This window comes from Sturnus vulgaris, chromosome 7 (genome assembly GCF_052056855.1).
Source record: "Sturnus vulgaris isolate bStuVul1 chromosome 7, bStuVul1.hap1, whole genome shotgun sequence".
In the NCBI taxonomy this organism is placed as follows: Eukaryota; Metazoa; Chordata; class Aves; order Passeriformes; family Sturnidae; genus Sturnus; species Sturnus vulgaris.
The window spans coordinates 18,241,728-18,267,492 of record NC_142249.1 but is presented as its reverse complement, the minus strand read 5'-3'; the positions used below and the strand labels follow the sequence as shown (position 1 = coordinate 18,267,492).

The following is a 25,765-nucleotide window of genomic DNA, read 5'->3' as shown; positions in this document are numbered from 1 at the left end:
GAGCTCCAGTTGCTTTGAAAGCCAAGCACACTGCCACTGTGGAGAATAATCATACATTGAAGCTTATCATAAATTCTGCCAGGTATACACGGGCCCCTACCATAACAGTACATATTACAATGACTAAAAGAGTGACAGGAGTGAATACGCACTCTCAGCAAAGCACATATTTAAAATGCCCAGCATAAAATCAGAAACATTAACATTGTGATGTAATGCTTGGCATGTTTGGTCAACACAAACCAGCAAAAATCTGCTGTCTCCACATTTGTGCTGCCTTTGTTCCAACAGGGAACATATTTCTCATTTGACTAATTCTAAGCATAATTTAGTGCTCAAGTCATTACAATTCTGTTATTCATTTCATTGCTTATTTTGCATCACCAGGAACCCTTGTGGCAGCTCTACTGATGGAGCTCTACCTGAAAGCAGGTTGTAGCAAGGTGAGTGTCACTATCTTTTCCCAGGTAACAAGCAACAGGACAAGAAGAAACATCCTCAAGTTGTACCAGGGGAGGCTTAGATTGGATATAAGGAGAAATGTATTACTGGAAGGATTATCAAGCATTGCAACATTGCCCAGGGAAGCGGTGGAGTTTCCATCCCTGGAGATATTTAGATGACGTGTACATGAGGCATTGAGGGGTATGGTTCAGTTGTGAACTTGGCAGTGCTGCATTAAAGGCTGAACACAAGGATCTTAAGGACCTTTTCCAGCATAAATCACCCTGTGATGTGAACAACTTTCTTTTCTTGCAGGAAAGCCATCAATATTCCCTGTGCATCAGCTCTCCTTGAGATGTATTCCTGTAGAGTGAGCCTGCAGCTCTCTAAACCTCTGTCCCTATGCTCTTCACAACATTTTGGGGATTCTTAAAAAACAGGCAGGTGTAAATGGCCAATAACCAAACCAGGAGTGACTCAGATTCTCAGCAGATTCGGAGACTTGTGTAAATACTTCATTAAACAAAAAGAATAATTAAATTACAACATTATAGAGGTTTTTTTAAACTGCAGTCCTGTTATCTGAGGGTTGCTTTAATCACTTTTTTTTTTTTTTTAAGGAGGCTCTCTCAATGTTCTTAGACATAGCACATTTACACAGAGCATGAAATCTGGATCTCAGGTAAATCAAACCTAACCATACTCAGGTTACAGAAAGTCCATGATTTTACTTTTTCTTTTAAAAATTCTAAGTAGATGTATTTCCCCAAGTGCAGAAAAACATAAGCATTCACTAAGAAAGAATCCAGACCACAGGACTAGCATCTCCCTTCCCTTGCACATGATTCCTAAAATACAACAACAACATTGTGCTCTGAATGCAAATCCTTCTGAATGCAACTTCTCACTGTGTTTGTCTGTCCCCTCAATTTGGCAGCAAGCTCCAACTTCCCTGAGGAAAACAGTGGCTGTGATAGCTGTGACCTCCACACACTACTAGTAGTCAGTGGAATCAGCCAGAAAGTATCTTAAAACAAACCAAAAATCTTGCTGTAATTCACTCGTTAATGTTAGTTACTACAGCTATCCATGAAGAGTTGCAGAAATAAGACTGAGTAGTGAAAAATAAAGGAAAGAGACACCTTCGGTGTTTACATTTCTACTTCATTTTTAGTACAAGACAACTAAAAGGACACCCAGAGCTGGAAACAACGTTTTACATCTTAAAAGAAATATCAGAAATAGTAATAAATTCAGCTTCCTCATTTTCCTTTTAGATTAAGGTTCAACTAATTTTGCTTTTACAAATTCCACATAATTTCTATTAACAGAGTTGCAGGGCTATATCCCTGCACTTCAGAGACCGATTTTCCATCTCCAGCTCCTAGCAGCTAAATTTCCTTCACTACATTTTTATATCCTATGTTATAATGCTTAACGTTAAGTTTATGTCCTATGGTATAATGCAGAGCCTCTGGGTGTGCTACCTGCTTGCATGCTCCTCCTTTAAAGTAAAGTTTGCATGGAAAACTGAAAAAGATGCTGATTCTCTTTGTGTGCCTTGATCTACAGTCACACAGAATACTGAAAGTGATGTCTGAAGTGATTTACAGATTTGGGTTAGGCCAGAGGGAACCATTACATCTGATTTCCCAAAAAATTTACGATATAATTTCATTCACTGAAAAAGTTCAGCCCTTCCTATTACAAAGTCCAATAATTTGTGGTCAACCAGAGGCTAAAGTTTAGGGAAAAAAAAAGTCTCAACAGCTTGATTTAAAAGTTTCCAAACAAGTTAATTTACATCACTGTAGAAGCAATACTTTCTGAGTTGTTATAAGCCACTCAATCTAGTAGTGTTTCTCTATTAAAGGTCACTCAAATCTCGAATACCTTCTGAATAGTGATTGCATGCACTGCAGTCATGTCAGCTCTTAACCTTTTCTTTGATGTACTCCTTAAGCTGCTCACAATAAAAACCTCGATTCATTTGCTAGCTTTTCTCCAACTCCTTTTCAGATTTTCAGTATGCCATTGAAGCCCAGGTACTAAAAGTCAGAACACATGCTCAAATATACTTTCTCTTTAACTACCTAATGACATCCTTTCTGTTTTAACAAGAAATGCATTCATCATCTTTCCTCAGCATGGGCTTTGGAACCAGAGCCCTAAATCTTTAGTGGCATCCACATTTATCCCTCCTGTGTGTTAGCACAAGCAATTTCACCATCACACATCCTTCTCTCTTAGGATGTTTTCTGACCCAGCCTCGTAGAGGGCTCGAACAGCACCACCCTGGGAATCAGGTTGAAGCAGTGACTGCTTTCAGCAAGGTTTGCACGTAGGAATTTGAAAACCATTGTCAGACCAAGATCAGGAGGCTACTGATGAATCCCAGTCTTCTCAGTAGAATTTTCATTCTCCTAACCCAGTTCTGAAATCATGGGTTAGACCAACAAAAGCAAAAGAAACAGTTGAAACAAAACCAAGGATTTTCTAATCTTTTGCTCTTCTGGCTTCCTCTGTCTTTGCACTACTATAGCCTACATCAAGTAACTGATATTAAAAACCAAATCAAAGATAAATAAACTCTCAGCTCTTCCTATCTCTCTCTTCTTTCCATGTAATGTGATATGATTAAGCACAGAAGTCAAAACTGAAAAATGAACTGAAAAACACCTTTAAACTTTTGTTTACTATTATTTTTTCAGTGCTGTGAATATTTCCTCTGCCCTTCCTTCCTTTCATGCTTGTATAGTTATTGCATGCTAAAAACAATTTCTGGGTTAGAAAATCATAATCAGGATAGTCTTACTCTTAAATTTTCAGAATTTTCTGAAAATGAAATACCGCTGCTGTTAACTCTTTTAGAAATCTGTTTGAAAAAGATTATGAAAATGTGATATTTGATTCCGATAGAAGTACTTGACCAAAAGAAAAACTTGATGAGACACCACAGAAAAAAAAAAAATTCTGAATCTGGTCTCTGTTTCTTCTAAGGCTTATTCTCAAGCAAGGATATAAATACACAAAAGGATTGAGTTTGTTATGAGAACACCAGAAATAGACTTAACCTTTATGGTAAAATTGTCAAATTCTCTGCTCCAGACAAGACGGGAGACTTTTGTAGGTGAAAAAAACAGAAAGCTGCTGAGAATGTTTTAGGATAAAAGAGAATTCCCAACCAAACAAATGGGGAATCACTAAAAAAAAAAAGCAAGTGGCTTTTTTTCTTTCTTTTTTTTTTTTCCGTGGCTCAGGGCTTTTTTATATGTAAGAGAACCAGCTTTAAATATTGGCCAGCTTCTTTTTTAATCCATCTACTTTACCACTGTGCAATAATTTGTATCTGTAAAATGAAGTGCTGGGACCATGACAGACCAAACCTAAGAAAAAGAGTAAAGTCCAAATCCAATGGTTAAGCTAATGCTCAAGGAATAAGACAGTTTTCTTTCCCTCTGGCTCACAGGTTTTACTGTATATGAGTATTTTCATCTGAGCCTTATATTACTCATTTTTAAAAGAGGGATAAAAATATTTGCAACCTCATAAAAAAAGCTGAAAGGTCCAAATAACAAGTTAAAATCATCTGATAGAAGGTGTTATATAACTGCTATTTATTATTAAAGCTGCTGTTATTCAGAGCACTCAGCTGTGTCCAGCTAATCAAAAAAACATTACTGTCTTGCCTTCAGATCCAGCAAAAAATAAAAACATACTGTAGTTTGAGACTTGCTGAAAAGCAAACCAATAACATACTCTGAGAGCAAAACTATTCCTGTTACAATACCTTTTACCAACTGGCAGAAGAATAATACAAATAAGTACCTTTCAGCAAAATCCTGCCAAAAGATTTAAGTCTAAGAGTTTGTACTCAGAAAAGGAGCTTAGATTGTACACGGAGTAAACAAGATTCCTGATTTTTCCTTTCATCTTTGAGATGGTCCTTAGCTATGACCCTTTTCTGCTTTAAAGTCTGCTCTAAGTTTTGATGAGTTTTCCTGCTCCCAGGCTGCTCCAGAACACCAAAACACAAAGATGAATGGTATTGCATTAGGTACACTTGGATTCCACTACAGTTCTGAACTATGTTGAGAGATTAAGGACAAATTCAGAGCTTTTGATTAATTCTGTGCACAGGAGAGAATAAAGACACAAGAAATCTAGTCTTCTGAAATTAATTAATACTATTGCTTTTCACATACTGAAAAATACAAAACAAACGAATAAGAGGATAAAATTCATGTGTATATAGAGACTTGGGTATGAAGGTATAAAATGGCTCAATATAAGTGAGAAGCAAATCAGAACCAAGATTGCTTAACTATTTTCACAGTTGTCTTCTGCTTTTCACCATATATAAGAAATAAGGCCTTTTTCACTTAAAAAGTAATAATGATATTTCTGATTTGGGTTTGTTTTTCTTGTCTTTATTTCAGTTTTTTTTATCAACAGAATACACTACACAAACTTCAAAATGCTTTTGATTAAAAAACCCTTGTATTTAGATATGAATCGTTAAAGGATTCTTCTAATTAAGCCTGTTCTGAAATTTAATGTAGTATCAAAAGACTATAGTCAAAAGACTGTTGGTTTGGGTTTTTTCTTTATGCTTGGTGGGGATATTTTTCTTTAAGTAAATGAGAAACAAAGCCAGGTAGAAACCTGTCTTGTGTAAAAAATACACGGGTAAGAAATGAGATCCTCTTTCCCTAGTAGTAACTTGGGGAGGCAGATGAAGTTCACAGTGGAAATGGACAGACTGAATATAGACAAGACTGGTCTGAAAGGCACAGCTCTTCAAATCAGCCTTGCTCTGTCACTTGAAAGGAGCTGGTCAGTGCTCCAAACCTGGGTGGTGTTGGTTTCCAGGCTTGCAAAGGAAAGACAAGTTTCACAGTGCAGCTTTAAATTGTCATATGGTACCTTCAGATTGTCATGAAATTGACTGTATTTAGATTAAAATACTACAAGTACACCCACATTCCAAAGGAATGAGTGTGACAAGAATTAAATTTTAACTACATTTTTATAACATATTAACTAATAATTATTGCAGAAATTCTCAGTTTTGCACGGAACAATGTGACAAAACTCTAAGGCAGAGCAGGAAAACTCACCATGTACAGCCAGGATACTACAAAAGCAGCCACTTCATCAGACATATGGAGAATTACTCTTCTCTAAAGCTGCTCTAGAATTTTGCTTAGAACTTGTAGAACTTAGGTTTGTAATTAGGAACTAGCAAAATCTTTGCAAGCAGAGTGATAGAACACATATTACTTGTCCTAAACTACAATTCTGTGATTGCTTGCTTAGAGGGGAGATGTTTTAATCACAGTCTACTTGCAAAACATCCTTCAGTTACCTAATGCCTAAAATATTTATGATCAACAACCCTCTCCCTTTAAAAAGCTTTCTTGTATTAGGAGCATGCTACTAACTTAAGAAGAAAGCAATTCAATGCAGATAAAGGCTTCTGAGCTTTCCCATGCTGACTAGTAAAAGAAATAAATATTGCTGAAATGTTAGAAAGAGTAACTCCAAGCTTTCTGTTAAGAAAGATATAAAACACATAGCGAAGGACCAGATTTTCTGGAGGACTCAGCAAATTGTAGGATTTGTACACAGAAACTGTATTTCTTTAAAGAATTAGGTGGACCTAATTACTTTTACATGCAATAATGGATGTAATGCAGCCATTTAGGAACCATTTTTCAAAATCCACACAGTGGATGCCAGATTCCTGCAAAGGGGTAGGGAAAGGCTGCACCTGGTGACTTCTGCTCCTCACCAGTGCATGTCAGTGCAATTTCTCCTTAGAGACAGGGCTCCCTCTCAGGCTGCTGATCTGGAAACTGAGAGAAGGAAGCTCATCCATCCAATTCCTCTTTGAAAAAATACAAAAGCAATAGGAACATCTATTAAATAATTAATGTTTGAAGAGATTCTCCCTTAAAGCCTGACTGTATTATTTTAATAAACACTTTTCCCCCCTCGCAATTACATGTATGATATACTAGAAGAAGAGACAGAAGAGTGCTTATTTAGGCTCACCAATTTTAGAGAGTTGCTCTTTGAGAGATTCCTGACAGGAACTAGGGAACCTGCATCTTTTGTTAAAATACCAGAAACCGAAAAATCTGTCAAATATCAACTGACAAACCCCTGCTTTTGGCAGCTTTTTTTCTTATATCTCAGTGTATCTTACCAGGTGTTTTCTTCAAGCTCAGAGGTTTTTGAAAGTTTCAGAAGAAGACTCAATTATTTTGTGGGAAAAAATATACCACCTTCAATAAACATTTTTCAGGGCTTCCACAGGCTGAGAAGAATTTTTCCAAAAACTCCTAACACAGCTGAAAGAGTTCTCTGCTGCTTTGCCTCAAAGCTGTAGAAAGACAAAGAGGGATTCCTGGCTTGGTAAAAAATGCCAAAGGAAACAAAGAAAAGGGACTACAGAAAATTGAGAAAATGATGATATGGAGAGTAAAGGGGCTCTGTAGCCAAGTACTTGGACAAGAGACAGCAAAAACTAGCCACACAACAGAGGTCCTTGCTGACAGAATCTGGGCTTTAATATGTGGTCCCTGAACTTCTGCTTTCCTCACTTATATCTCAGAAAATACCCATTACATTTTTTATTCCCTTAATAAATGGCAAAAGGATGACTCCTCATATTGTGAATTGGATGATTCTGGCTATGATTTGAAAAACATGAACTTTTATATCTGCAACAACTAAAACCGAAATGGGAATACTTTTAAATTTTCAAAAGAGGAACAGAAGGCAAACCTGGAGTCCTTGTGTGCCTGCATGACTATAAAGGGTGTAAGAGGTTTGTAAGAAAAACATTACCATTTCTTAATTAAAGAAACCTCAACCAACAAAAATCCTCAAGAACAATACCCAGCTCCCTGAAAAACACCACTCTTAAGTAAATTGCTTAAATTTCCTTTCTGTGAGGTTAATGAATGTAAAGAATGGCTCTTAAAAATTTTCACCTCCTCTCTGGAGTAGATGGAGAGGACCAGAAAAGGTCACTTCCCTCCAGCACTGCATAAAAGGGAAAAGGGGAAATCAGAGCACAGGGACAGGGTACTTGGATAAAAAGGATGGTAGATAACAGGCTGGCAACATCCAGCTGGCTGCGTTTGTAATCTGTCCCTGCCATATACAATCCTGTGCTGCAAAGCACTCTTTGGCACTGCAGCAGGGTGTTAAGTGGCTGAATTCAGACCCTGCTAAGGAAAGAGAAAGCTCCCAAGCCACAGTGTCCTGCCAAAAAGGCAGAAGAGGCACTTGGCGCAGAGGGGCGAGTGAAGCTGGTGATACGGGTGCCCTGTGCTCTTATCTGCTGAACTCAGCTCCTGCCTTGGTGATTACTGGGCCCTTCAAATGAGAAAGAGACAGGCAGCAAATGAAAATGTGAGTAATAATTGAAAATGCAGAAGAGGAAAGAGAAAATTAGTTCCTCCCAGTAGTTGTCTTGGGGGTAGGCCAGGGATACTTGGTCCAGGCAGGGCTAATGTTGGAGAAGAGTCAAATTTCTGACTAAGTTACTAGTCAGCTCCTCTTCCCTTCCTGTAGCACATTCCAGCTGGCTCACCTTCACTGGCAGATGTAAAATATCTCTGGTCCACTTTGCAAGGGGGACTGAGAGAACTCTAATATAAAGAATCAGCATAAAGCTACTTGAAGAGAAATAAGACACTGAAGCAATAACTAGGCCACATTAACCCATGTGTCCTCTAAAACGTGAAGGGTATGAACTAGCATTTAGAAACCAATCATGGGCTAGTTAGATGCAAAATGTTTCACTAATGTGAAAGCTACAAGAGATGCTCTAATCTTTGATTACCCCCGAGGCCATAACAAACTCAGAAAGAAGCATATGAATTGCTGATTATTTTCTATGATGATAGAATCTGAGAAGCTGCTGATAATGTTTTTGTGCAGACTGACAGGTCCCTGGCTGTACCACTTCAACTAAATGTGAATCATGTAGTGCTGCTTTCATTTCAGGACATGGCAGAATATGCTGGAGTTTTGAGATTTCTTTTTTTGGGGAGTACACAACCTTTATACAAGGAGACAAAGACAGATAATGATGATAAAGAGAAAATGATCGTGAAGTGATCAGTGATCTTGGTCTTACAAGATAAATCCTGGCTTTTGGCCACTTTAGCAGGTGGAATTGGAAGTTTGGGAAGTTCCTTTGATGACTTTTCCTAACTTTTTATAAACAAGAGCATTTTAAGTAATAATAGCTGAAAACTTGTTTCAAGCTCTTCATTTCAGACAGAGGGGTATTGAGCAAGACCACTTGGAACTTGATGCCTGGACAAAGGTGATGTCACCTTTGGATCCACTACTGCAAGATTTCATTTCCGTTTCAGAGGGCTTGTCCTTCCATGTATCATCTCAAGTTGAGACTCTGACAGTCCTATCATGCCTCTACTGTTCTGACAAAACCACTTGCTGCTGATATGAGAAGACCAGGGAAGACAGCACCTATCCTGCAATACCTCTTTGCTTGTTATCCTTCATCTTGCCCTTACAAGATACCCTTCTGGCCAAGCTGTTGAAATAGAAAAGTTTTATTCCCCTTACTGAGGAGTAAAGATATGTATCCAGTGAGTTAGTAAAATCATTCCCCAAATAATTTTTCCTACATAATAAGTCCTAATGAAGAAAGACAAATTTAATTGGGGCATGAATTGGCAACTACTGTACATACATCCACAGCATATTTAGAACTATTAATGATTTAAAAAGAAGCAAAAGGGAGACAGCTTAAACTAAATCACACAATTTCATCGAGAAAGTTAAATTATGACTGGGATAAGCATTTCTTTTACAAAATCATGGTCTGCTCAGTGCTTCAGCTGAAAGTACTCCTTGTGGAGAGAAGCTAGGGATCAAAACACTTCCACAAACAAAATGAGAGCACTAATGTTTTATCTGGAGAATCACAGATGTTTTCAGAACTGAAAACTGTCAAAGTTAACTAAATAAGAAAGGGTTTACCCCAGATTTTAAATATATTTCCATAAATAAGTTCTTTTGGGAAAAAATTGTAGGGGGTGTTACTTTGAAGATGTTTGTAGTTAATACATTTTACCTTGTTTTTCTGCCTTGGTAGTTACTGTATTAAGCTCTCATGCAGAAACTTTTCTTTTTGAAAGCCATCGATGTTAAGTTAGAAATCATCTCCTGGCAAGGTTTAGAATAATGTTTCTATTTCTGACAGCCATTGAAAATGCAGGTGGATCCAAAGAAGTTTTGTCTCAGACCATTTCTTTCTGCCACCTTCAGTGAACACATGCAAGAACAACCAATATCTCAGAAGGGTCCCCTCAGTCCCTTGGAAGGCAGAGAGGTGAAGGGAAGCACACTGGAGGATTCCCTGTCTGCAGTCCTTGACAAGTGCATAGATTTCCTGACTGATCCATAAAGCAAATGAGGACTTTTTTGGATCTTCTAATATTCGCTTCCCCCATAAGATAAAAGAATGTGGCGCTTTGGATGATGCATATGTTATGGATCAACTGGATTTAGCTTCTATAACTCAAAATCATCTTCTGGAAAATTGTTTTAAGCACTTTTACATACTATTGTCAACACTTTGGAATGAAAAAGAATAAAAGCATACTACATATACCAAAACCAAGAAATGTACATTTGCAAAGGTTGTGCTAAGCTAGAAATAAAGGAAGTGCATGACAGCTGGCATTCATGGTGCCTGTGAGTAGAAGATCATGAATGATTTAGTTTTCTAGTGAGCTTTGAAGTCCATTGTGAAAGACTCTTAAGGAAAATCAATACCTGCAAAATAAATGGCAAAGTCTGCAAATTAGAAATAGAGAAGTACTGAACCACTGTTTCTTAAAATAAATAGTTTAAACATGCAACGTCTGTGGTGTATAGCAGCATAATTTTATATAATTATTAAGAATTCCAAGGGAGGAAGTAGACACCAAGTTGACAATGTTTGCCAATTATCCCAGGTCTAATTTTTAATTAAAACTACAGAAGTTTGGAGAGGAACGACAGTTGTGAAGGATAAACATGCCAGGAATTAGGCAAATGAAAGGTAACCCAGATAAATATAAACTAGGCAAAATCAGTGTAAATATACAAATTAATATGTCTCTAGAGGCTTCTGTGACTCTGATATTCAGTAATACCACCAGAAAGGAAATAATGGTTGGTTAGCACTAAAACTACATCTCTAAAGAGAAGCTTCTCTGAGTCATAATGAACAGCTCTGTGAAAAAGCTCACCTAGAAAACCTGGGTAACTGGAAAGCAAACAAATCAGTAACAAACAAAATTCCTGAGAGTATTAGGAAGAGGATGGAAAATTAATATAAATTTAATCATGCCTATATATGGTAATGACACACTGCTTCCTTAACGGTATTGAGTTTTGAGCCTGCTCTTTTGACATACCTGGGTTTTTTTCCTAATGATTTATACCTTTGTGCAAATGCACATCCCCACATCTCCTCGACAAAGGCACATTTTTCACATACATGTTTTGCAATGCATTAGTAATAATTGTTGCTGTTCACACACTGTGCTGCTGACCCACGAGAGAAGCTGGCTCATGTGCCACCTCCCAAGCCCCCCGCATCACGGCGTGCTGCAGCACAAGGCCTTCAGCAAGGGGGACCTGCTCGGCAGGAGGAGAAAGAATGCTGTTGCTGTTTTAATTTCAGACATTCTTGTGAAAGGAAGCGCTCGGCAGTGGTTCAGCTGGTGACTGTGTGGTGGTGATGACACTGCTCCCCTTCCTGCCCCCCGCAGCCGCAGTGGCAAGCGCAGCACTTCAGGTGACGGTCACCTACAAACACACTGTGCCCACTGCCTGGGCAGAAATGACTCACCACATTTTCCTCCCTGCTGCCATTAGCTTAAACATTTAAACTAAAGTGTGATGGCAAACAAGCGTTTTGATAACACTCATTGCCTTTTTATGAGCTGATAAAGAAGTGAGAAGTACGGAAGAGAGTATTTTTTTAATTTCTGCTCTGATAAACATGAAGAAACACAGAAATATTATTTTGGCAATATTATTTTGGCAATATTATTTTTTGTTTAAAAAACCCCCAAGATGCTTTACCATAAAGCAAAAATAACAGGTTCACATTTTTCACATTGGCTGGCTGTGCAGTTTTACACTTTAATGTTGAAATTATGCAGAATTAACAACACCCTTCAGTTGCTTTCCTGGCTGTATTATACTTAGCTTGATTCACAGCAGTGTAGAATCTAGGTCTGACCTGTCACACCTGTCTTTCCATTAGCTTTTATTCTTTCTTTTTTTACGGCATATAGAAATACACTTATCCAGACAAATGCTCCAAATCATTCTACTGTTTCTCAAATCTTAAGCATAGCACAGGATTATTTTTGTCAACGTGCAAACACCACCTCAAGAGACCAAGTTAAAATCAATCAGCTCCATTCACAGTGAGAAGGCTGGACACCACTTCAAGCTTTTTCATACAGGGGAAAAGCAACCACCATGGCACAGAAACAAAGAGCTCCCTAGAACTGTGTAAGCAATGCACTATTTTAAGGCAGCTGCAGTACTGGATATTAGAACCAGATTGGAAAGCATACACTGAAACTAAATGTGGAAACACCTTTACTTACTGTGTTAAAATTTGGGAAGAATCCAACAGCAGAGCTGCTGTCCACAGGGAAGGACATAAAGGGTTTGATATCCAGGGAAGGCTGCATCATCAAGGTAGGTGTGCGCACAAGGGTGGGAAGTGTAGTAGTGCCTGCCAAGAGCAAACAAAACCAGGAATTCATGGTGTTCTCCTTTCTGCAACACACACAGTATAGCTGACACAACTGCCAAGAAAAAATTGTACAGAGGTTGATGAAAAGGCTCTTTAGGAGTTAATATTAAAAGGAACCTATTTACACACAGTACAGACGAGGCAGAACACTTCCCTATGGCCATGGATACTCAGATGCTGAAGAGAAGACATATGGTATATAAATCACACTGGAAGGAAGAATAAATCCTTTCTACAGCTGCAAAATTCTTCTTGTGCCAAAAAGGCCAGGATGGGTGCCCATGAAAGCCAAATGCTTTTGCAATTCATGGTTGCCTACTAGATCAGCCAGCACAGACAATACATGTATGTATGGTGAAATCCAGAGGTTTGTTTCCAAATAGTGATCTGCATGCTATTTTTTTCCCTTTTCTGACTAACCATCAGGTGCTACACAAATAGTATTTCATCTAGCATGCAAAAAATTGCATATTTTATGGTGCCAGGAAAATATTAGAAAACAGCCAACAATTAAATAATCAGCTAGCATATAGATGAACATAAATCTTTACATGCAATGCTAACTATTTTCTAAATTGGACCTCTCCAAACAAAAGTTTTCTACAAATTTATATGCCAAAATTTTTGCTGCATACACTTAAGAATCACTGCCCAGCAAGATCCCAAAGGAATGGGCAGGCACAGACATCCAAATATTCGTTTTTAACTAGATGTCTGCCCTATTCACACAATAAGTGTGCCTAGCACACAGCTCCCAGCTATGCCAGTGGGAGTATTTTTTCCCTGAAACCATACAAAATAGATTTCAAATAAAATTTCCCTCATTGAAATACAAAGTGAAAAAAAAAATCACCCGAAAAATCCCTCATGTCTCCTTCCTGGGTTGAATAAATAATTCAACACTGACAGGAGCAGGCAGTAGAACATAAGTGTCCCACACCTCTAAAGGAGGGTGAGTCACTCTCTGTCTCTCCTACCACTGTCACAATTTCTCCATAATTACCTCCTTCTCCCACTCATCAGTGGCCAGCAGCTGGGAGCATAACAGGCCTCTCAGGAGCTTCCCTTGTCTCAAGCACAGCTTACACAATACCTGAGCTTCTTCTCAAAGAAGACATCTGAGCTTTTCTAACCCAGCCAGGAAGGAGATGGGTAGGAGGGAAGGGGAGGGCTACTGAGAGGGAGCGAGAAGGAAGGGGTTAGAAAAGTAAACAAGCAATTTTTCTTCTCTTCTCCCATAGCATCAAATCATTTGTATTCACTTGCAAAATGCCAGACAATCCCTATGGGCTGCATGAGCACCAGTCTTCCACTAAAGGATCTCCCTTTCTGCCTGATAAGGACACACAAAACTGAAGGCAAAGGAGAGATTTTCCTCCTTCTCACTGTCCTGCCTCCACAGGCACAATTTCAAGCCCATCTTATGGTATCCAAGAGGAAAGCTAAGTCCAGCAGCCAGATGGGGCTGCATGGATTTTTTGGATGACCAAACACTTGTAACTAGCCCTGAGCTCAAATTTTGTTGATGCTGGAGAGACAGTCATTTTGATCTCAGCTGCAGCACAGTAAACATTATATTATGGTGTAGCAGATGAATAGCAGGCTGTAATCTATTCTCTGTTTCTTCTATAGGAAAAGCATGATGATTGCACAAAGATGGGTTAATGATATCTATGCAGAGAGAATGTTTTATACCACCCCAACAGAGCTGCACAACTTGAAAGGAAAAATATAGTCGAGAAACTTTCCCAGAATATTTTCTCCCTTCTTCTATCCCAATACTTTCATAAATGTCAGATTTGTTCCTGCATAAGCCCATGAGACTAATTGACAGTTGTGCCTAATTAACTGTATGTCAAAGCTTATTCAATTGGAGTCACAAATGTCAAAAAGCTAAAGGCTAACATTCCTATAGTTTCTTATTAATATCCATTATGAAAAAGATGAATCAATAGGAAAGCAGTGTGTCAGAATTTGTCCAAAGAAAGTATCTTCAACTGCAAAAATGATGATTATTTTTACTAGCTGGTTCTGAAACAGTAGATTTACATAATTTGGATTTACTCATGCATTCAGACAGGAACTATGTTGTATTCAATTACCTAAAGGGCCATCATCAATCTAACTTCTGTAAGTTTCTCTTTGAAGTTCATAAGCAATTAAAGATCTGTGAAGTTAAAGAAGACCTGTCCTCTCTTTATATAAATGTACTTCAATGAAGCTATGCTTACATATTTTAACTCGGTTTTACAGAAAAAACAACCAAACCATAATAGACCTAAATCGTGACTGACATTTAAAATTAAAGTTACTTTTCTGATACTTCTGTCCTTATTCAATGTATAGAAAGTATTTGGCATAAAATCTTTAAAGCATCCTACTGAAAAAAATGCAACCTTCTTTGTACTCCTTGGTTGAGCACAGACTCTTTCATGTGAAAAAGACATCTGAAATCTCTTTCTAGTTTTGCAGTTCATGGTGTTTCTGCTGCCAGAGTAATTTATGACCAGGAGACTAGAATACATTTGGAGTCCACACAGAAAAGAAAACATATACACCTACTGGACTGATTAGTGAAGGCATTAATCATAAAAAATGTGTTCGATAACCCTGTTGGACTGAAGTCTGGCTTTCAGACCTACCTCTGAAAGCCTCTGAAGGAATTATCAGGTCAAGGTGACCTAAATTACAAGTAGAAGCACTTCATGACAAAATCGTCAAATCAAATGCAATGCGGCAGTTTTAGCCTGGCATTGCTCCCAATGGTCAAACAGATTCTCACCATTACTCCACTAAATCTTTATCCATACCTGAACTAAGCAGGAATACTGGCACAAAAAATATGCCACTGACAAGTTCATTATCTTAATGAATTTACCAGATGTTTATCATTTCATTAGCATTTTAATGATAAACACAAATTACCATGTCAAACACGGATTGGTTTAAACTACCTATACATCTTTGGAATAAATATAACTGCACTTTCTTGTAGAGGCATTTGCTTATTTCAGTTTCATACTTGTTAAAAAGTATTTTATAACTTCAATTTTGATTCCCACAGCAGGAGTTATCTATGTACTGGGAATGCAAGTTGTGGACAGACTGCAAAAAGCACTGATCCTCACTGGTCCCTTTTACCCTTGTCAAAGAGAAGGAAAAGAAGTTTTCAGCTGACCCAAACTGTCCCATTTTATTAGAAGTTTTTCTTCTTCCTACACATATTTACCTGAACAAGCAAGTCCCTGTGTAACAGGTGCTGCTCCTCTTTAGCCATGTCCACTTGGCTTTGCACACACTGCAATGCACTGGGACACTGATGTTTCTACAGAAGTTAGGAAAGGTTGTAATCTTTACCCAAATTTAATTTGCCTCTAACAAATAAGGTGCAATGGATTAAGCAGCACAAGTGATGTTTTTGGGGAGCAATTAGAAAGTCTTGCATCTGTCACTCCTGTGGCAAGATGTGTCCCCAGGGGCCAGTGAAGCAAGTTTTAGCCTGTTGCCAGCAAGGGGACAGGTGACACAGGGACTTGCAGAATCTCTACCAACAACCCCTGTGCTTTTCAAACGTCACAGAAAAAACATAGAATTCTAGACTAGAAAGATTGCAGTTTTGGCAGAGGGAATCACAATTAACTTTGGCCATGGTAAACAGTCACTGGTCCTCTTAGTCAAGTAAAAGTGGTGCCAAGTTCAGTCAAATCTAAGCACACAACTTCACCCTCTGTATCTCCTGAAAACTATTTGTGACACTATTACTTCTGTGATATTCTCACCACGTGCTTTTCTTTGTCACTGAAAAACACAAAAAAGTGTAATGCCTACTCATTAATTCCTCAGATTTGGGTCATTATTAGATCATTAAACAAAAAAAAGCCCCAATTCCATCACAAAACACACTAATATAACACATATTTTGTGAATTATTTCAACTTTCTTAAAGAAATTAATTATGTTTCAGACTTCAAAGCATTCTCTTCCCACGTCTTCATTAAAGGCAACTATAGAGAAATCTGAAGCCATACTAAAGTCTCTCCTGTTTTCCTGTTACCTAAAGATGTTACTACAGTACTTTAATCCTCTTATTAAAGGAAGCAATCCACATTCAGAGCAAGAGCAGTGGAGGAGTAACTGGACTCAGTCTCAGGACTGAATAAAAGTATTTGGTTGACAAATTTCTGTGCACTGGACAATCTACATCCACCTCAGATTGCACATGGTTGCATTTGTTTTAATATGTGCCAGTGACAGTATTTGGGAAAATTCCAAAGGCACATTGAGATATTCAATTTACCAACCACATCTTATGTACATTACACTGATAGATTTCAGTTATGGACACGCTGTGCTGCTTTTTCATCCCTGAATTGTCTGACCATTTTCAGCTATGAGAAACCTTTATTTTCTACAATAATGTTACCTGGCCCCAGAACAGTAGCAATGTAACTGGTAAGATGGATCAGTTCTGGGCTTTCTCCTCCCTTCACCTTTGTAGAACTGTGTTTTTGAGACACTGCTTGAGCCAACAGTACCCCTCTGAGGGTGGATGACAAATTGCTCCTTTTGTTTTACCCACACTGGCTGAATTAGTTAAGAACTGCAACCAGAGTGTGCACAGCCACCCTGTCTCTAGACCTCACAGTGTCAGCTCCAGCTGCAGCATTTTCCTTCTGAGCTCCAGGAGGTGGAAGCAACTCCCTGGAAGGATTCTGAGACCATTCTGCACATGTTCACCTATGAACTTTTTCTGGCACCCTACAGTGTCATGCAGTTTATTATTTTGTCAGTGGAAATTTTCAACATTTTCAGAAATATTTACTTCTGCATGTGGCTAATAACTCCAGTTTTATAAACAGATTATAGCCAGAGGTAGTACCTAGGGCTTTCATATTGAATAAAAATCTCTTCAGCTCTATTGCCTACAACTCACAAAAAAAGCCCCAAAAACATCAACCACTGCTAGAAAAGCCTAACCTACACAAGACTTTCCTACATTTGCTTATATGCAACTGTTTTGAATGATAGGCATAAAAAAATACGTTTATAAAAACCCCTCCACCTAACTACATGATAAAAGAGTCACAGTTTTCTTCCCTTTTATCTGATGCTCCCATTGCATCATGCCTCAGTTCTGCTTCCACCACAGTTTTTTCTTCCTACCTGACAGGTAAAAAACAATCCCTTGTAAGTCACTACATTTTGTTGTTTGGGTATCACACTAGCCCTTGAGATTTTTCACCATGCTTAATATTAGCAATTTTTCCTTTCCAGTATGATTAAAGAATTGAGAAACTTTCTAATTTCATTTACTTACAGCTATACTGGGTATTAGAAGATGTAATTTGTTCCTGTTAATACCTAAGATAAACTCATAAAAACAAGTTAAGTGCAAGTAAAATAATTCTGAGTTTCTGAACAGCAGGTGTTGATATCAAAACGCTTAAGGAAAAATCTATTCTAGAAGCATCTCATTAATAATACTCCTGAAGGTAGATATTAACACATGCATCCCTCATATTAAAAAAGCCAGTAAATACAGAATTTTAATTAATTTTTTTTCACATTTCACTCAGCAGACCAAACATTTCTTCCTTATAATATGGTATTATGAGAAATGAGACCTATGACACCCGTATGGATTGCAGTCAGTCAAAAGAAGTCATGGAGAGATAAGACCATTACTTCAACAATTTTTCCCAAATTAATGTGGTGTTAAGAGATAACTCACTATCCATGCAACTTATTTTTACAAGTAACCTGAAGCAGAGGCCCAGAATCTACATGACATGGCAAAGCCCCTAGCTGATAACAGGGAAAATGCTAACAAGTTTTCTGCCCCCTGGACACCACACCAACTAAAACAACCATGAACGAGGATGCAGCTCCTCTCGGAATTGACATGATTAGCACCAGAGCTAGTGATACACATCTCTTAAAACTTGGAGACTGCACTGTATTCATATCTCCTAAACATTATTCAGATATCAATGGAATAGTCCTTGGCTTACTGATGAATTTAAAACCCAAACTACACATACTCATTTGTGCCTAGCAAATAAAACCAGGTAAATACTCAAAAGAAGTGTTGTTTTGCTTTCTCAGGAGCCACAAGGAAAGGCAGCAAGAACTGGTGTAGAAATCATGGCTACTTAACTAAAGGAGAACATCTGCAAGGAGCACTCATAAGGCACATGGTAAGAAAGCATTGGTCCAGGTCCAGCCTTCCATAACAACATATGAATAAGAAATGTACAGAGTAAGCTCTTCACATTCAAGAATGACTTACCTAAAAACCACGTCAGATTATAAAAGTAATTCTCTCCCTAAAAATTAAAACATGATTTCCAGTATGCTTGAGCATGAAGTTAGTATTTCCATTATTATCCATACAGAAATGGTCTATGAAGGTGTATTATCAGAATTACATATTCTCCTTTTGCATAAAATTGGATATCTGGAAATGGGCTATTTCTATGTTTCAAATACATGTAGGCTTCCACCAACTAGGTCAAAACCAAAAATAAATTGAAATCTGGTGCTACTGAAATGTATGGAAACTCTGGCATTTTCAAATCCAAAAACTCAATCATCACTTACTTAATATTGATAATTATACATAACTCATTTAAAAAGTCTGTATAGCTATATATTGCATGCAATTTCATGTAAGAATTCTAAAAATAAAAACAAACTTTACAAGTAAGCATAACTCCATTGGATCAGATCCTTCCTCATTGAAATATTAGTTGGTTACTTGGAATTACTTTGACTTACATTAATTGTTAATATTCCTTTGCCTAGTTAATTATTTTCCATCTCCAAAGCCATATGATAGAAAGATGGTCATTAAAAAAAGTAGATTATATGTCATAAATATTATGTGTACTTGATAGGAAGATAATGAAAAAGCTGATATTGAAAATTTCTCTTATGATAATATGAATATTGAAAAAAACTGTGTCAATACTTATTGCCTTAATCTCTACATTTAGTATATCAAAATCATATATATGGACAAACATCATGATATCTACCAGGGATGGGGGGCTGCAGAGGGAGAAGATAGAGACAAAACTATAGGAAACTGGAATTTCAGTGTTTTAGAGACAAATATGTTAGAAAATTAATTTAAAAACTGCAAACTTTTTTTTCTTGCAGTTGTACTGCCTTTCTAATAGTTTTCAATAACAGCAGAAATCCCCATAGGTTTTTTATGGAAGATACCAGCTAGAGTGGAAAGTGAAGTCCAATAACTAGAAGTGGAACAGATTATCTTGCATTTTCCCTAAATAGCTGTGTTACAACTGCCTGATCATAACATCAGGAAGAGCCCTGTCCTTGCTGCATTTGCAGGACGTGTGACTCACACTCCTGTCCCCCCTCATGCAGCTGGCCCTGTGTGTTCCTGTGGCTCAGGACGCACACACCTGCACAGCAAACAGCAGAGTTTACAGCAGTTGTGCTTCACTCTTCATTTCACTTTTTTTTTTCCTCAGCATTGATATCACCCAGCCAAGCAAACACCACTATACTGCTATCAAAGCAAGTTTGTTAGCACTGGCTCCTTGTCAAGTCTAAGCAATTAAATAAATTACAAAACATCCTTTACTATATTTAGAAGAAACATGCTGGCGGGAGTACAATTGCAATTTGTTATTATCTGTAGATACCATGGAAATATTTGCCATTAGTTTCTTAAAAGAGAGAATTCTCTAGACTTCTAAAGCAACACAGACTATTTGTTTGACTGAGAAAGAGAGTGCCATGTCAAGGCTTAATATGATCAAGCTAAGTAAGCTGGATTTTTTTCTGATAAAACAGTAACAAATATTAATAAATGCAACACTCTGGCCTGCATTAAGGTCAGCTGAAGTTTTGCAGTCTGTCCCTGTTGGTTTTTCTCAGAATTCTCTGGATGGGTCAAGCTTCTCCCTCTGGTCTCCACAGAGTGAGTGAGCAGCATTACCCTCTCCTGTGTTCTTATCTGCTTCTAGGAAACATTGCTTTGGATTTGTTTTCACTTTGAAGTCTTCCAAGTATAAAAGAAAAAACAGCTGCATCTTTTTCAGCTCTCTGTTCTCCTGCCATCTGGACTAATGTAGATCTTTCTGAAATCCTTAGGATTCTTTTACTCGATTTATTTAAACCAGCCCCTACCCTTGCCTTTTGTACTGTCCCAACCCAAATGCAGGGAGAGGTGTTTGCTTTGCTGCTGTCCCCTTAATTGAAAACACATCAGGTAATACCTACTGAAGCCACAATCTTGTCCAGAGCATGGTGCAACTTCTATAACAGTCTCCATTTTATTCCTCAGTGCATGTTCTTGGGTGCTGGGCACCAAGCCTGTAATTGTCTCAGGATTAAGCACTGCACTCCCTTCCCTTCCAGTTTAGGAAACATGAGTTTTCTTACAAATTGAAGCTTCCCTGATAAAGAACAGGAGCAAAATAGACCAATATATATTACCTTGAGAGTTTCATAATTTGGAGGAAAGCACTTAATTGCAGTCAGTTTTTAGAGTCTGTTATCTCTACAACTCTCATATGACCTGATTTTTCTCAAAATCCAACCCTTTCTCATGATCCTGGCACCACCGAGGCCACCATCTAACCCCCAATGAGCCTCAGCACAGGCTTTCTTTCAGGAGGTACTGAGCTGCTACCCACAAAACCCAAACAAGTCTGTTAATCATTTGTTATTTCTTGGACAAACAGATTTATGTTTGCAGCTGGTTTCTTGCTCCTCATTCCCCTTCAGTATGCCAACCCACTAGCTCTGTAGTGCTGTGCACAAACGTAAGAGGGGTCTAGACACATACAGCCTCACAGATGTGTCAAATCCCTTAACCACATTAGACCATTTCCAATGCTCTTGAACGTCATCATAGTTCAGAGAATTTCATGCCTCATTTGCTTTTCCTGCATAATACACAATCTCCTATACAAAATATAGTTACCCAAACTGCTGCTTGTTTTCTTTTTTAAGTTTTTCTATTGTCATTGTCCTGTAAATATCCTTCAGATAAAAGATTGCTGCGAGAACTAATTTAGGTTATTCAAAAAGGTCTCTTGAAAATATTGGCAATAGAAACTCAGGTCTCCACCAAATGAAATCTATTTTCCTTCCAATTATAATTTTCAATTTTCAAAAATTTCAAAAGGAGTTTGTACATTCAGTCCACCCCTTTTCTATCCAAACCATCACACCAGTCACAATCTTCCCCTTACTTGCCATCATGTCCATAGCTAGGCACATGCTTTTTGAAGAACCACTACCTTCTCTGTTTGAAAAGAAAAACTGATGATACAGGGGAGAAAGGCAGATTTAAAAACCTTCATGGTATTTTCCTTGTAGTCTACACATGTTCCACATTGAATTTAATTGCTCTGCCACAGCACAGGCCATGCAGCACACAAGCACCTGTCCAAAAGAGATCAAACATGTATATGTTTCTTCTAGCTGTTTCCCCTAACTAAAGCAACAAGAACATCTTCATAGGATTTCCTGGAGGATTTCAACTTCCTTCTAATCAGATCTAATTCCCTGAACAACTACAGCAAGAGACAAGTCAGAGCTCAAGCTTTACAAGTTACCAGTGCATCCTGTAGCACCATACCTGGAAAAAAATAGTGCAGACCTCACCCCACACACAAGGGTAGGAGCCAAGCTTAGCACTTCTCTCACCTAAAAATACAAAGAAAGGTACTTGAACCTGCCTGTGGAAAGAGCATAAGGGTTGCATCATTTTTCTAGTTTTTTTAAGATCTATAGGCCATTTACAAAAGGAAGACAAGCACTACAAGTTTACCAGTTTATCAGAATCTTCCTATGTTTTTGCTCTGACCACACAATCATGAATGATTTTAGCAAACCAAAAGGCATAATAAAACACACACCATGCAGCCCCATAACGGCTTCCCACTATTACTCAGTGCCATGGTGCTTACTTAAGTCACTAAGGTTATAATCCACCACCTCTGCAGCACTTAAACATGTATATATGCACATATAAACAAACAGCTTAAGACTCAGAGGCAAATAATTTCATTTCAACACTGTGCTTTTGTGACTTTGGGCACTGTGAAATAGTGAGCAACTATCAAGCCTGAACTGTTGTAATTGTGTGTTTAGCTCTGATGATCTGTGAGAAGAGCACACCACGTGTCTGAAATGTGCCCTCTGATTCTTGGGGCTGTCCTGTGCAGGAGCAGGAGCTGGATTTGATGATCCCTGTGGGTCCCTTCCTACTCAGAATAATCTGTGATTATGTGAGTTTTTGCAACTTGACCCTGGAAGGAGGGCAGTCTGCTATTCAACATTAAAACATAACCTAAAAGACTGATAAACTGAATTTCACTGGCATTTTCCCTGCTATTCTTCTTAGAATTAAACTTAAAAGGGTTTCTAGCTAGCTGTCTGCTACAGAGCTGTATTTAAAATAACTTCTGGGTGAAGAAAGAAACAAAAAAAATGAAAAGAAATGGTGTCTGTTTGAATTTTTTGAAGAGTTCATAAAAGGGGACCTCGGAGCACAGGGTTACAGACAGCATGCAGTCATGGCATTCAGAAGATCAAAGTCCACAAATCCTGTCTCCCTTGAACTAAGGTGCACTGCTTTACTTATTCTCAAAGTCAGCATTGATGAATAAGTAAGAACTTGAAAACTTATAAAACTAAAATATATGCTATCTACCTTCTATTTACAGAGAATGAAGAGAATAGATTTCAAATTAACAGACCTGCTATGCCAGGCTGCCACATTTGTGATGTTATTGAACATTAATTAAACACCGGTATATGACTAAAAACCCTGTTCTGCTTTGGGGTGCAGCAGTGCTCCAGCCCTGCCAGGGCTGGTACATAAAGACTTTTGATGCTGTTATGTTTTCAAAGAATGCATGACATGAACTTTGACAATTCTACCCTCAGCTTATCTTCAGAAAGAGAGAACAAAAAAAACAAAAAAAAAAAGAGAAAAGAAGCAGGTAACAGAATGCTTCTGCTAAATTAAATTGAGATTGGACTAAAAAAGACTTTTTTTTACCCAAACATTTGAATTGATTTAACAGTGCTTCAACTGATTTAAGCTTTTCAAAAAGAGGCTTCTTTTTTCTCCTAGTTTCCCAGAGACTAATTAATATCACTTTAATATGATTTATTTCATCAACTAAATGCAATTAATCAAACGCTATGCTGAAAACAAAGACAAATAAAGAGGAGTGTAAAAGCATTATTTAAAAATGTGCCATACAGCCTGTATCTACTTTCCATGATGACACCAGGAGCAGGCTGGGCAGCCCCACTGCTCCTCTTCTCCTCCCACTCCCCTTGAGCCAGCACAGGGAATCAAGCCAGTTGTAAAGAAACACAAATCAACAAAAGAGAAGTGAGCTGGTCGAGCTGAAGTCATGGTTGTGAAACAGAGAGTACCAAGTTGACGGCAGCAGAAATGAAAAATTTTGTTGAGCATTGATGAGCCTTCTTCTCATCCAGACTCATGTGAACTAGGCCTCATCTTTCCTGCAGTGTAACAGTCAAATTTCATGCTTGCCACATTGTGTTTTTGGTTATTTCTCTCAGGATCTGTTTAAGTTGACAACACGGCAGTGTTAACTCAAGTTCATCCTATGAACACAGCGGCCCAGTCCTGCATTCACAGAATAGGGATTCCTGCTCATGTGCTGCATTGGTTATTACTCAGCTCCTGATTTCCATTATATACTTTGGCATAATTTATTTTTCCTTCTCTTCAAAGGGAAGACAACCTATTACTTCTTAAAGTTAGTCTGTTAGTTCTTCTCTTTTAAAATTACTGTGACCCTATCAGCTCTCTCACTTCTCTGGAACCTCTTCTACAAGTACCACAGATCTGTATTGTCATCCATGCAAGTACCTTGTGGCATGTCTGTCAGAGCCAGAGCTTTGAAGATTCTGCTTCATCGAGACACTCTGACCTGTTCTTGGAGGCTTTTTTTTTTTGTTTATATTGGCAACTGTCACATGAAAACAACTGATCTTTCTAACAAAAAGTAATTAAAAACTGGCTCCATGCAACCCAGACTTCTTGGGTTTATCTGACTCTCATGGTAATAACCCACCTTTTAATTTGGTATTTATAAGAATTGCAAGCGCACTTACAGAAAGATTTCTTTAAGTTTGATGCTTATTTCAGTCTCATTTTATTTTCTATTTTTCCCCTACAGATTCATATTGCTCTTTCTTCATCATTCTTAGCAATTTTAACCCCTTTCCACTTCCTACCTCTACACACAGCTCTTGTGCTTGAGTCTGTAGGAATTTTAGTGTTTAGCCAAATGATTCTTGCCACATTTCTTAACTTGCTTCTGGCATGAGACAGTTTGAAGCTGTGTTCTTATTGGGGTTACTTTAGAAATACTTTCAAACCCTTACAGTATGCTTGATAAAAAGAAATATCCTGATAAGGATATCTTAGAGAAAAAACTCAATCCTCTTTTCAGAACTGCTTTCACTACTAGTTGCAACATTTTGCTACATAATTAAAAACCAGGCAAGATGGCCATTCTGTAATATTTTTTTCCTACTAAAAAGCAACTTCCTCTCACTTCTAATAAATAATATTTTCCTATCTTAAAAATTAGTGTAATATTTCACTCTAATTTTAAAAGCAATAATCAATACTTCATATTCAGTGTCTTAAATGCTAGTTTAAAGATGAATCTAAGCAGCAGAAAGACTCCAGCTTCCCTCCTGGAACAGATAGCATATTTATTTCTTTTTCACTTCTAAACCCCTGGTTATATACTGTGGTAAATGATTGAGCCTGTAATTCTGAGTAGTGTGAAAGAAGCAATGAGCCCTTCACTTTTTTTTTCTCCCTGTCCTGATGCCTGATTTAAGAATGCGCTTAAATTCCCAATCACTGGGCTTTAAATTCACATTTAAACATTCTTATTAATTCTCTCAAGAGAACTACACATCTTTAACCTCACTTTATACTTTGTGATTGGCACTACTGAAGAGAGGATTTTCTGACTGAAAGGCAATACACATTTAACAGAAAGCATATGGTGTGAAATATGACTTTGTATTTCTAAAATATTCAAAACTTAACAATGAGAATTGAAACGTTCAAAGAAAGGCTGTTTTGATTTTGTGAAGTGGAAAGAACTGGCAAAAAGCACAAAGGAGGAAAAATACTGACTGCTATTGCAAAGGTGTGTCTTCCAACCCCAGTGATGCTTCTAGTAGCTATAATGCCACTCCTAGTGAAAGGGAGAGCAAAACCACTGAAATGCTACCCAGATTCCTGGAGAAAATTATTCATGTAAGATTCTGAAGTTACAGTTGAAGGCATTTTATGAGTATTATGTTTAGACATAAAGAAATCTTTAAAATATCTGTAATATAACTGTGCTTTTCCCTTTTAATTACCTATATTTACAAAACCAAGAGAAGCAAGCTCGCTTTTATAAACTTAAGATCTGGAGCTATGATGTGTGATGTACGAAATTCTGGCAAATAATT

The 25,765-nt window shown here is 37.8% G+C and overlaps 1 protein-coding gene across 8 annotated transcripts in view; it reads right to left on the bottom strand.

Moving 5' to 3' along the window:
- Positions 1–25,765, bottom strand: part of ZNF385B (zinc finger protein 385B) — a 153,820-nt gene that overhangs the window by 41,035 nt on the left and 87,020 nt on the right. For 5 of the 8 annotated variants that reach the window (XM_088167945.1, XM_088167947.1, XM_088167946.1 and 2 more), the window contains one exon: positions 12,105–12,235. The exons of the other annotated variants lie outside the window; for them this stretch is intronic. In XM_088167945.1, the coding sequence (XP_088024071.1) occupies positions 12,105–12,235 (131 nt within the window). The remainder of the gene's footprint in view (positions 1–12,104; positions 12,236–25,765) is intronic. 8 annotated transcript variants of the gene reach the window in all.